Source organism: Sinocyclocheilus grahami, unplaced genomic scaffold (genome assembly GCF_001515645.1).
Source record: "Sinocyclocheilus grahami isolate Dianchi unplaced genomic scaffold, SAMN03320097.WGS_v1.1 scaffold481.1, whole genome shotgun sequence".
Classification (NCBI taxonomy): domain Eukaryota; kingdom Metazoa; phylum Chordata; class Actinopteri; order Cypriniformes; family Cyprinidae; genus Sinocyclocheilus; species Sinocyclocheilus grahami.
In genome coordinates this window covers 653622-666547 of record NW_015505660.1, presented here as the reverse complement: position 1 = coordinate 666547, position 12926 = coordinate 653622, and the positions used below count along the sequence as shown (strand labels likewise).

General features: G+C 34.6%; 3 protein-coding genes across 4 annotated transcripts in view; 2 read left to right on the top strand and 1 right to left on the bottom strand.

The window, feature by feature from the left end:
• shtn2 (shootin 2) overlaps nt 1-1431 on the top strand; it is a 14098-nt gene extending 12667 nt beyond the window's left edge. The window contains exons 16-17 of the mRNA XM_016236077.1: nt 1062-1206; nt 1302-1431. Coding sequence (XP_016091563.1) covers nt 1062-1206; nt 1302-1323 — 167 coding nt within the window. The 3' untranslated portion in view covers nt 1324-1431. The remainder of the gene's footprint in view (nt 1-1061; nt 1207-1301) is intronic.
• Nucleotides 1432-4331: 2900 nt separating this feature from the next.
• tex261 (testis expressed 261) lies at nt 4332-9187 on the top strand. 2 transcript variants are annotated; one of them, XM_016236095.1, is made up of 6 exons: nt 4332-4529; nt 6762-6841; nt 7161-7314; nt 7407-7474; nt 7580-7682; nt 8915-9187. In XM_016236095.1, the coding sequence occupies exons 1-6, from the start codon at nt 4460-4462 to the stop codon at nt 9028-9030; spliced, it is 591 nt and encodes a 196-aa protein (XP_016091581.1). In that variant the 5' UTR covers nt 4332-4459; the 3' UTR covers nt 9031-9187. The 2 variants fall into 2 exon arrangements, with proteins under 2 accessions (XP_016091581.1, XP_016091580.1); XM_016236094.1 differs by lacking the exon at nt 4332-4529 and adding an exon at nt 5361-5556.
• A 2771-nt stretch (nt 9188-11958) lies between these two features.
• Nucleotides 11959-12926, bottom strand: part of ankrd53 (ankyrin repeat domain 53) — a 4693-nt gene continuing 3725 nt past the window's right edge. Inside the window, exons 3-4 of the mRNA XM_016236076.1 lie at nt 12321-12485; nt 11959-12206 (exon numbers count right to left, since the gene is read on the bottom strand). Coding sequence (XP_016091562.1) covers nt 12008-12206; nt 12321-12485 — 364 coding nt within the window. The 3' untranslated portion in view covers nt 11959-12007. The remainder of the gene's footprint in view (nt 12207-12320; nt 12486-12926) is intronic.

Genomic DNA, 12926 nt, shown 5'->3' with positions numbered 1-12926 from the left:
GTGTGTGTGTGTGTGTGTGTGTGTGTGTGTGTGTGTGTGTGACCCTGGACCACAAAACCAGTCATAAGGGTATATTTTTTTTTATCGTTTTCCATAAAGCTTTCCACTGATGTCTGGTTTGTTAGGATTGGACAATATTTGGCCGATATACAACTATTTGAAAATCTGGAATCTGAGAGTGCAAAAAAAATCTAAATATTGAGAAAATCGGCTTTAAAGTTGTCCAAATGAAGTTCTTAGCAATGCATATTACTAATCAAAAATTCAGTTTTGATATATTTACGGTAGGACATTTACAAAATATCTTCATGGAACATGATCTTTACTTAATATCCTAATGATATTTGGCATAAAAGAAAAAAAAATAATTTTGACCCATACAATGTATTTTTGGCTATTGCTACAAATATACCCCAGCGACTCAAGACTGCTTTTGTGCTCCAGGGTCACAAATAAGTATATATATTAAATAAAGGGGACTGAACTGTTAAAACATGTTTTTAAAATTACAATATTTAATATTTAAGAATGTAAAAAAATAAAAAAACTGATCAACCAACTCACATGCAAGTATACAAAACATAAAAAACACATGTTAATTTATCTTTTTTATACAAATGCCAAATGGCAGAGCTGTCTAAGAAAATAAGAAATAAAATATTGCACCCATTTGTAGCAAGGTTTATGCTTAAAGTAACTGAAAAATATATTCCGAATCCGAAATAAACTTGAAAATACACTCTCTGAAAACAAGTTTTAATGTTTTAAGCAGTTTTGCTTCACACAATTTGTAGATATTTATTATTGTAAAAAAACATATATTTTGGGATAAAAATCATTTTTGATTAGTAGTTTAGTAGCTTATGGAAAAGGAAATCTTTTTTTTTTTTGTCAGAATCAAATTTATTGGTCAAATTGGTTGCACTTAGAAGAAATATATCTTCTGGTGCTTAAAAGCAGCCTCTTCATTTATTGATTGGTTATGAATGTTTGTGCGAGCTGCATTATAACGCAGCCACTAAACTAAAGCTTAAAGTCAATGTTTCCTCACTCACTCACAGATCCACCTGCAGCCGTGTCCGTCTCGAGCTCTTCGCCCTGGGCGGGGGAGAGTGGAAGCGCCCCGGTGCTCCGGAGACTTCAGCAGAACCGTGAGAAGAGAATCTCTCGCATAAAGGCTTCCGAGTCCATTATATGGGAAGAAAAGTGAGTTTTGAGGGTCTTTTAGTCTGACCTTCTGCACTTTTGAAAAAGGCGATGTTGAACTAAGTATGACTTCAACACCTATTTCCTTCTGCCAGATGCCTCTTGGAATTTGTTTAAAGTAAATGTCACAAAGCTGAATAAAGCATTAACCCTGCTAACCAAGCGATGAAAAAAACCAAGGACCCATGCGTTCAAAATTGAATTATGAAAGAAATAAAAGACATTCTTTCTGCACATACTCAGTCTGTCTTTTCTTTGCACTCAGTCTGCGTTTGCTGTTGTGTTGGACATTTGTGCTTTTGAGGCGTGAATTCTTCCATTAAAAGACTTGACTTTCTTGAATAATTGACTTGCACAAGTATTTGGACCTTTGAACGGTTCTCTCATTTTGCTGAATTACAAATTCGACGGACATTTTATAAGCTTTGAAACTCAAAATTATTTAATGTGACATTGCTCTGTATTCATAAAACCAGCATTGCACCCTGCTCGGGTTTTATTGTGTGTCATTCTTGGTAAATTTGTTCTTCAGATTTGTATTGCAATGCTAATACAATACCAATCTCATTTGGACTGAGATCAAGGCTTCGACTCAGTGTAATCAAGTTCATCCTGTCGTTTTTGATTCACAACCTTGCTAATTTGACTCTATATTTGGGATTATTGATTTGGAGAAAGGCTAAATAAATTGTCACCATTCTCCACATATGCTTTCACATGTTTCACTTGTCTTGTGTCAATTTCCCGCAATATTAACTTTTAATCAAAACAGTAAAAATTGGCCTTCTCTAGCTACAAATACTTATGCAAGAAGAGTGTGTAAAGCTAATATATACTTAACATTAAAGAGTTTAAGCTACCATGGCTACCATACCATTTACCATAAAATAATGTCTGTGTAAAGAGATTAGAGAACTACTCATTCTGGAAATGAAAACTGAAAAAAACGTATTATTAGGTAAGTATCAGAAAATATCAGGTGCGATTGTGTGTTATTCTTGATACATCTGTTGTTCAGGTTTGTACTGCATAACACCAAATAATCTAATTTGGATTGAGAATAAGGCTTTGGCTCAATAGTCAAGTCCATCTTGACATTTTTGACCAACAACCTTTTTAATTTGACCCTGTATTTGGGATTATTGATTTGGAACATGGCAAAATAAGTTGATGCTTTCACATGTTGTCACCTGCGATTATAACTGAGGAGTTTTTATTCAAAAAAATTAAAATTGACCATCTCTTGCAACACTTATGGGGCAAATACTTATGCAAAATTGTGTAAAGCTGATCTTAACCTAAAAGACTTCAAGATACCATAGCCAGAAAATATGCCTTTTTTTATTTTTACTTAAAATAATGTCTGTGTAAAAAGGTTAGTTCAGGTTAGACAGATGCACTGCAATGTTACAAAAATAAAAGATAATCTCATTTGGATTTAAATAAAGGCTTTGACTCAATGTAATCAAGTCCATCTTGTCTTTTTTTTTACCTACACCCTTGTAAATTTGACTTTGTTTATTGACAAAGTCAATAATATGATTATTGATGTGGAAACTGTCAAAATACATTTTTGCCATTCTCCAGACATGCTTTCTTGCGCAATAATAATACTAATAACTGAGGAGTTTTAACCCAAAAAGTAAAAACTGTCCATCTCTTGCAAATACTTATGCAACAGTGTGTAAAGCTGATACTTAAAATACTTGAAGCTACCATGGCTGGAAAATATGCTTTTTTTTTTTACATAAAACAATGTCTGGGAAAATATATTATTTTAGAGAACTGCTAATGTTTTAATGAAAACTGTAAAAAAAAATAAAAACAGCCATATTAGGTAAGTCACTGTATAAGCTGTCAGTGTCAAAACCTTTTGGTGAGTTTATCCGTCCATCTGGAAACACCTGGAATGAAAAGGGCAGCCTTTTCTCCTAACACCTCCACACTGCTATTCTTTGATAAAAGCATTTTAAATGGAGTACAATTATTTTCCACTCTCGCTCACTTTTGCCTCTCTCCTTTTAAAACGCAGTTCGTTCTGTAAGGATCCCTCTCACCCAGTGAGCTTTTCATCTAACAAACACTATAAGGAATTCATGTTTTCCCCCAGAAACTGAAAGGTGTCTGATTTAGGTGTGTGCACACCTGTGTGAGTGTGTTTGTGTGAGGCAGAGGGTGAGGAGACGTGTAGATGTGGATGTAATATGCATGACCAAAACAAAGAGCCGGTGGAAAAAATTCAAAATGTGTGAGGTCCTTGGAAAGTCCTCTTTTAATTTAAATTACTATTTAATTTAATTTGATTTGATTTGATTTGATTTGATTTGATTTGATTTGATTTGATTTGATTTGATTTGATTTGATTTGATTTGATTTGATTTGATTTGATTTGATTTGATTTGATTTGATTTGATTTGATTTGATTTGATTTGATTTGATTTGATTTGATTTGATTTGATTTGATTTGATTTGATTTGATTTGATTTGATTTGATTTGATTTGATTTGATTTGATTTGATTTGATTTGATTTGATTTGATTTGATTTGATTTGATTTGATTTGATTTGATTTGATTTGATTTGATTTGATTTAATTTAATTTAATTTAATTTAATTTTATTTTATTTTATGCACCTAATTGGTGCATTAGCATACCTGGAACCTAAACAGACATTTTCTTATTTGACTAATATTGATAGAATCACTACATTATTATTTATTTTATTTTATATTTAATTTGATCATTTAATTTAATTAAATTTTTTTTATATAATTGCACCTAATTGGTTCATAAAATGCCCGCAGTGAGCAGAGCTGGAATCTATGAAGACATATTTTATTATTATTATTATTATTATTATTATTATTATTATTATTAAACTAATATTTTTAGAATTACTACATAATTCTCATACTTTTATTTTTATAAATGCACCTAGTTGGTTGAGAAAATGTCCACAGTGTGCAGAGCTGGAATCTATCAAGACAGATTTGATTAATATTTGTAGAATCGCTACAGAATTCTCATACTTCCATTAGCGTTATTATTTCTCCGTTTTTTTCCCACATGTGCAATACCGCCTCCAGCCTGAGTGGCGCTGTTTGTCATCAGACTCCCACTTCAGCTGCGAGCTACGGCTGAGGAAGCCGCAGAAGAAACTTTGACCGCTTCAGTTGTTAGCCTAGCAGCGGAGACACACATCTCCTTTATTGTTTACCAGTCCCGTATTTATTCGACTAGCCCTTTTAAAAAGATGTGGTTTATTTATTTACTCAGCTGGTTGTCGCTGGTGGTGCAGATATGTTTCGTTACTCTCGCTATCGGTGAGTTTTATGTCGCTGCTGTTAGCCGCTAACTCCCTTTTGCTGACGCGACCAAAGAAATCCCACTCACTGCTCCTGTGCCTTATTATCTGTAAAATAGCTGTTTATTATTAATTAATAGTAGCCTAATACAAATAATACAAATCAAATGACAGATAGATGGATAGATATAATGCATTACAAAATTATTTTAATATTTAATTTATTAATTATGCCTTATAATGCACTCTAGGATCCCATGAATGATTGTAACCACAGTTATAACACATTATAATACTTGTCTATTCATTGATTCACTTTTAGAAGGTATAATGCAAATACACAACCAATTTCAGATGTAACCAGGAATCTGCAAATATTATAATGCATTTGAATTTCAGCTAGTTATTTATGAAAATATGTAATGTTTATTATGTTTACCTTTGTAATGCGTTATGCATAAAGGCTAGGCCTGTCACGATAACAGCTTTTTGTTGTGCGATATATTGCCCCAGAAGTAATTATTATTATTATTATTATTATTATTATTATTATTATTATTATTATTATTATTATTATTATTATTATTATTATTATTATTAAACTAATATTTTTAGAATTACTACATAATTCTCATACTTTTATTTTTATAAATGCACCTAGTTGGTTGAGAAAATGTCCACAGTGTGCAGAGCTGGAATCTATCAAGACAGATTTGATTAATATTTGTAGAATCGCTACAGAATTCTCATACTTCCATTAGCGTTATTATTTCTCCGTTTTTTTCCCACATGTGCAATACCGCCTCCAGCCTGAGTGGCGCTGTTTGTCATCAGACTCCCACTTCAGCTGCGAGCTACGGCTGAGGAAGCCGCAGAAGAAACTTTGACCGCTTCAGTTGTTAGCCTAGCAGCGGAGACACACATCTCCTTTATTGTTTACCAGTCCCGTATTTATTCGACTAGCCCTTTTAAAAAGATGTGGTTTATTTATTTACTCAGCTGGTTGTCGCTGGTGGTGCAGATATGTTTCGTTACTCTCGCTATCGGTGAGTTTTATGTCGCTGCTGTTAGCCGCTAACTCCCTTTTGCTGACGCGACCAAAGAAATCCCACTCACTGCTCCTGTGCCTTATTATCTGTAAAATAGCTGTTTATTATTAATTAATAGTAGCCTAATACAAATAATACAAATCAAATGACAGATAGATGGATAGATATAATGCATTACAAAATTATTTTAATATTTAATTTATTAATTATGCCTTATAATGCACTCTAGGATCCCATGAATGATTGTAACCACAGTTATAACACATTATAATACTTGTCTATTCATTGATTCACTTTTAGAAGGTATAATGCAGATACACAACCAATTTCAGATGTAACCAGGAATCTGCAAATATTATAATGCATTTGAATTTCAGCTAGTTATTTATGAAAATATGTAATGTTTATTATGTTTACCTTTGTAATGCGTTATGCATAAAGGCTAGGCCTGTCACGATAACAGCTTTTTGTTGTGCGATATATTGCCCCAGAAGTAATTGCGATAAGCGATATTATTGCCATTTTAAAGACCATTTTATGCCACTGAATATATAATCATAATGTAACAGCATAATAATGCAAGAAGGTCTACACACTTCCAAATGACAACAAACTTTTCATTTTTAAGAATATTTAGATCATGGAAATGAAGTATCAAAATATCCGATACCTTAAAAAACCTGAATAAATAGTAAATAAACATTTTCTAACAAAAAGTGCAAAGTAGCAAGTAGAAAAAAAGAAAACTGCACAAAGATCTTTCCATCTACAGATTTTTCCCTGACCTTCTTTTCTCTGTAAATGAAGGGTGCACACTATTGCTGAAAAACACAATCACTACTCGGCAGTCAGATGTCCGTCAGATCCCTAAACAAGACCATATCTGCAGATGAAACTCTTTTTGTAGAAGCATTTTTAAATGTGACCTAGCACCTCATGACTACACCACGTTATGCACGAGAAGCTGCGAAAGACACGGGCGCAAGTGGAATGCAAAAAACATGGTGACATTAATTTTTTAAGTAAATATAATGGGCGATATATTGCGTCACCAAAAATGATTGAGGTCATATATTGCGCGAGAAGTCGATATATTGATTATTGCGACAGGCCTAATAAAGGCTTATAAAATAAAGTGTTGTCTTATACAGTCTGTTTGTATAAGCTTGTAGTTTTTCTCAGTTTGCTATTTGTCTTCACAGCTGCAGGCCTGTATTACCTGGCAGAGTTAATCGAGGAGTACACAGTCGCCACCAGTCGCATTATAAAATATATGATTATGGTGAGTATTACGTTTATTTTGACGTGTGTGGCATTGCATTGGTGATGCTTGCATAGACTAATATTGGTGGAACTCCAGCCATATCTGGTGACCAGAGTGTCATACTGAACACAAATCCTTTTGAATCATATTCAGACTGTCGCCAGTGTAATTTGCCAGTGAGAATTGCATGCATTTGTCAATATCCATCGGTTACTTTAGTAGGCATCAGCACAATGTTTTCTCCAACAGTACTTCAGACAGTATTGCATGCTTTTTGTGATGTTAGGTAGGTTACATATGCTTCACGTCTCATCTAACTCGTACTCTCATCTCTCAGTTCTCCACAGCGGTGCTGGTGGGACTCTATCTGTTTGAGGGCTTCCCCACGCTCATGATCGGAGTGGGTCTCTTCACCAACCTTGTTTACTTCGGTCTGCTTCAGACGTTTCCATATATCATGCTGACCTCGCCAAACTTCATCCTGTCATGTGGTGCGTGATGAAGAGCATCTTAGGAGACATATTTGACTATGATCTGTGTGCTTGTGTTCTCCTCTCATCTGTGTCTTTGCTCTCTTTTGCAGCACTGGTTGTGTTCAACCACTATATGGCCTTCCAGTATTTTGCGGAGGAGTACTATCCTTTCTCTGAGGTTGGCTCTTTTTCATTTTAAAGACTTAAACCTAAAAAATGCTGCTTAAAGGATGTCAGAGTTTACTGTGGGATGGAGTTCAGACTAATGTGTGTGTGTTTTCAGGTTCTAGCGTACTTCACTGTATGTCTGTGGGTGATTCCATTCTCATTTTTCGTTTCTCTCTCTGCTGGGGAAAATGTTCTTCCATCCACTGTGCAGCAGGGAGGTGAGTGACTATCTGACAAAGCAAATTGTGTTTTCATACAGTCTATATGACCACACGGGTGTGTTAAACTATATCCTTATCCTTAAACTTTCAGGGGTGATTGAAATACTGGTGTATAAATTAAATTAGTAGGAGTCTGTGTAAAAAGTAGTGGGATTGAGTGAATTATCTCTGGATATGTTCAAAATGTTAAAAAGTGGGCAAAGTTCGCTTCAGAATCAATGCAAAATCTTTCAGTTAAAATTTTGTTTGGTTTTAAAAAGTGTAGATACCATAGTTTAATACATAGTGCATAATGTAAAAATAACATATTTAATGGAATTATTTAATGCCATTTAGTATAATTGTAAGAAGCACATTTTAAATAAAAAAAGTGCATTTTAACACTGAAAAAAATTGTCCAAAAATGTGCATTTTTATTGCACATTGTTTTTTTCAGTCTAATTCAATAATGATAAATAACGTAATAAAAATATAGATTTTATTAAAAATAAATTTGTTTTTATTTTGTAATTCTTACCTTCAGAAAATATTCAGATATGCATTTTACTTGGAACACTTTAGATATGCATTTTACTTGGAATTAATACTTAATTAATACTAATTAAGTATTAATTAATTAAGTCTAATTACATAAAACGAATAAATAAATATAATAAAAATAATTTATTTAAAATATTTTTTTGTAATAAATGTGCCTTCAAAAATAATCAAATGTTAATTGAACTTTGAGCATTGTTTCACAGCCTAATAAAAATAAATAAATAATCCAAAATAAAAATAATAATTTTATTAAAAATAAATGAGCTTTTTAAAAAGAATTTATATACCTTTAAAAATATTCAATATGCATTTTACTTTGAACATTGTCTGATTAAATAAAAATAATAAATGCAATTATAAAAATAGATTTTATTAAAATAAGTTTTTAAATAAAGCTTTTTTGGTAATTCACATACCTTCAAAAAATATTAAAATATGCATTTTTCAGTCTAATAAAAAAATAGTAATAATAATATTAAAAATAAATGTTCTGTTGTAATTTACATGCCATCAAAAATATATGGGGTTCCATTACAATGTGCATATTATGATATTATCATCAGAATGTTACAGAATAATGTAATTCAAATTTTTACTGATCACCCACTTCCATCCAGACATTTATAGCAGTGAAGTCTAAGTCCTATTTAACTCCTGTTCATTATTCCCTGTTCCTGTGTTTTTCTCAGACGATGTGGTGTCAAATTACTTCACTAAAGGCAAGCGGGGCAAGCGCTCGGGCATCCTGCTCATCTTCTCTTTCCTGAAGGAGGCCGTTTTGCCAAGCCGACAGAAGATGTACTGATGAAGCGGTTCATATGCGCATTGGATGGAGGGGTTTGGGAGGGTTTGTTCAGGCCACCGGCCCCTTTAAGTGGACAGCTTGTTTTTGTGGGAGAATCGATGATCATGAGATTGAATCTGTAGCCGAGGGAGAGGACCAGATCAGAACAAACGCACATTAACCCTCGAATGAACTTACCTGTCTGTTGTTTCATGTCCAGAGTTGCCAGCTAATTTCTTCTTAGGCGTCTAAAGACATGAAAGGACACGTGAAGTCTTTCATTCGTAAAGGCTTGATCTTCTGTCTATACGTGGATGATTGTGGAAGGGGCTCTTGCTGATTTTCTTCTAATCGCATCACTTCGAAAGCCAATTCGCTCATGAATTGATGTGTCTGGATTTTTTGTTCACATTTCAAAGAAATGTTTTACCCTGAATCCAGTGTTTGTTTCGCTCACTCTTCATCACATCTTACACTACACATATTTGTTTAAAGTTAGACTTTAAGCAAGTCATTTTTTAATAACCTGATGTTGAGTCAGTTTCAGTAAGGATTGTTTGTGTTGATTTATAAATCCATTTTATATCAGCTGGTGGTGTGACAAGCAAAGAAAAGCTCGTTTTAGGGTAAAATGTTGCTTTAAATACTGCAGTCATGAGAGCCATAGTGTTGGCCATGCTTAATTTGTGTGCTGTACAGGAGTATAATAAAATTCAGTTGTATGAGTTTTTGAAAGGTAAACATTGTCATGTACAAATTAGGATCTGATGCATCGTGGGTGAATCTTAGAAACAGATAAGGTCACATTTCAGCCCAAAATCACTTAAAAGAAAATATTGCATTAAGAAAATTAAGGCTTTTTTAGCATTATTAAGATTAAGCGATTTGCGCATTGTTTTTGCCAGTCTAATAAATTAACATTTTTAAATAAATTTGCTTTTGTAATTAAAAATTTGCCTTAAAAAAAACTCAGTCAGGATGACATTAATTTTTCTAAGGTCTAAAAATGTGTATTAAATGTGCTCAACTATCAGAAAATGTTCATGCTAAAAGTGTTAACAATTAAAGCAAATTTATGTGCTTTATCAGGAAATGTTTAGGCAAAAAGTCTTAACAATTGAGCTTATCAATAAAAAAGCCTATTTTCCCATTTGGATAAAAAAAAACAGCAGATAATTGTTCATAAAATAAGCTTAATTTTCTTTAAAGTGTTTAAACCTCAGACCTCATGAACATGTCTTGCAGGAATCACCCCAAGCAGAACTTTTGATTAAATCTGGGTTGCGTAATATAGATCTTTGACCAAAATGCAGATTTTGTTCATTTTCTTAAAAGGCAAATGTGAAGAATTTCTAATAAAATGTCCGAATGACTCAGAGGGGCTCAAACGCGGTCTGTACTGACACATTTGCACTCCTCTGTATTTGGCAGACGGGATCTTACACTTGGGAGTGCAAGGTTGAGGAAAGGTCAGCACGCATTCATTTCAGGAAGCTCTCGTCTGGGGAGAGAATCACTTAGGAGGGCGGATTAAGTTGCCCTTTGCTGGTGTTATCAGACTATTTTGTGGCATGTTTCGTAATGGCTGAGGTTAAAGTCGACATACAGAAAACTGATTCTAGGTCAGTGTGAAAGGGCAGCGCTTTTCTCGCATGTCAAAAATGAAGCCAAGTGTCCTCTGGGATCGGATGACGACAGCAGAGCTGTTTTGGGCCATGACCCGGGTCACTGTGGTTTCGACCTTGACGCCTCCAGCCTCCAAACCGCATTCGCTCAGAGTTCAACTTTCATTAACACCTACATAGTTCAGCATTGAGGAACTTTTCAGAGATTTTTTTCCCCCGCCTATATACATGTTTTCTACTCCCTTTTTCACCCTTTGATGATGTGCATGCAGAAGCACGTTGCAGTTAAAAGCTACTCCACAAATTTTAGCCTTTGCTCAGATTTTTTGTGTTTTGGAAAAGCCTTCGACTCTCGCTGAATCTCACAAAACCTGTCGAGAACGTGTCAGAGCCATAGACATAGGCTTTGATTCCAGGTCCTTTTTCCCATTGCTTCCTGCGTCATCTACACTGTAGACAAAAGCACAATTTAATTTTCTACTTTAATGTGAAAATAAAAACAATCAACATTCTGAAGTGTTTATACACTACCGTTTAAAAGTTTGTGGTCGGGAAGATGTTTTAAATGTTTTTGAGTCTCACCAAGGCTGCATTTATTTGATTAGAAAAACAGGAAAATTGTGAAATATTACAATTTTAAATAACTGTATTATTGTAATATATTTTAAAATGTAATTTATTCCTGTGATGCAAAGCTGAATTTTCAGCATCATTACTCCAGTCTTCAGTGTCACGTGATCCTTCAGAAATCATTCTAATATGCTGATTTGCTGCTCAAGAAACATTTCTGATTTTTATTAATGCTGAAAACAGTTGTGCTATAATGCGGTGCAATGTTTTGGTGGGAAACGTCAAACATTTTCTTTTCTTTCATGAATAGAACGTTCAAAAGAACAGCATTCATTTGAAACAGAAATCTTTGGCAACATTAAAAATGTCTTTACTGCAACTAAAAGTTTTAATTGCTTATATAATTTACTGGTTGCACACCAGTCTGTTATTGTCGGGACAGAGATTTTAAAATGTACTTTTTCATGCCCCTAAACATGATTGGTTGCTTTACATGCCAATCAGACACCTCTTGGGCGGTTCTTAGCCAATGAAAGCTGCGATGGAGTCCAGTCCTTCTGCTGTCAATCTGAAAGTTGGAAACTATTGAGAACATGACTTTGGTGTCTATAGATGTATACTCTCTATACTCTCTGAAAGAATAAGGTACAAAAGTTGTCACTGGGGCGGTACCTTTGAAAAGGGTACAACTTTGTACCTTATTTACCCCTAAAGAGTGCATATTAGTATATTAAAAGTACATTTTAGTGCCTTTTGTTAAAGATACCACCCCAGTGACCTTTTTTTCTAATTGTGTAATGTGTCTAATAGTGTCCTGGCTTCAGCTCCTCAGCCAGGTGCATGGCCACCTCAGTCCAGGGCGAGGCATCTGGTTTTAGGGAGCGACCCAAGTGAGGCAGATCCAGCACACTGCAACACTGGAGCTGCCTGAGATCATGTAGCTGTTTGCTTTTCATGATCCTCTTCTGTTTGTCTTTCCACCACATGGCATCTTTCAGAAACCTGTTGCACAAACACATTTATGTTCATTTGCGTATCTGACTTCATGCCATCAGCTTTTGCCCATATGCAATGTGATGTAAATGCATCTAAATCAATAGCACCTGACACCGATACCTGGCAGTGAGCCTGTGGCCCCAGATCCTAGAGAGGTCGAGGGGTGTGTGACCCCTCTTGTCTTGAGCATGTATGTCTGCCCCGTTTCTCACTAGCGTCTCTGTACTGTCTGTCAGACCTTCAGCAGCGGCCAGATGCAGTGGAGTGAGTCCTTCATCTGTGTAGCTGAGGATACAACAACTCTGAGGAAGCTGAAACAGTTTTAAAGGGGTCCTATTATGCTTTTTCACTTTTTCATCTTTAGTTAGTCTGTAATGTTGCTGTTTGAGCATAAAAAAGATCTGCAAAGTTACAAAGCTCAAAGTCCACTTCAAAGGGAGATATTTTATTTAATAGAAATCACTTTTCAAAAACTACAACGAACAACTCGTTTGGACTACAATGCATATTTTCCAGGATTTGTGATATCATAAATACCAACAAATGGGACGAGACCTGGTTGAGCTGCATTAGAGAAGGCAACGAGTGTTATCACTATGTCGGAGACTTAGCTTTCCCAAGGCAGACGAACTTAGAGTGATTACAATCATCCGGGTTTAAATCAAGCTCAAATTGATTTGATTTGATGCAATATTTACACTGAAGCTCACAGGCGGCTATGGTAAG

Excerpts from the sequence above, each read along its gene's own strand:
- tex261 (XM_016236095.1), top strand. The coding sequence starts at position 4,460 with ATGTGGTTTATTTATTTACTCAGCTGGTTGTCGCTGGTGGTGCAGATA. Across the intron at positions 7,315-7,406 it reads AAACTTCATCCTGTCATGTG|CACTGGTTGTGTTCAACCAC; the intron begins GTGCGTGATGAA and ends TCTCTTTTGCAG. Across the intron at positions 7,475-7,579 it reads AGTACTATCCTTTCTCTGAG|GTTCTAGCGTACTTCACTGT; the intron begins GTTGGCTCTTTT and ends GTGTGTTTTCAG.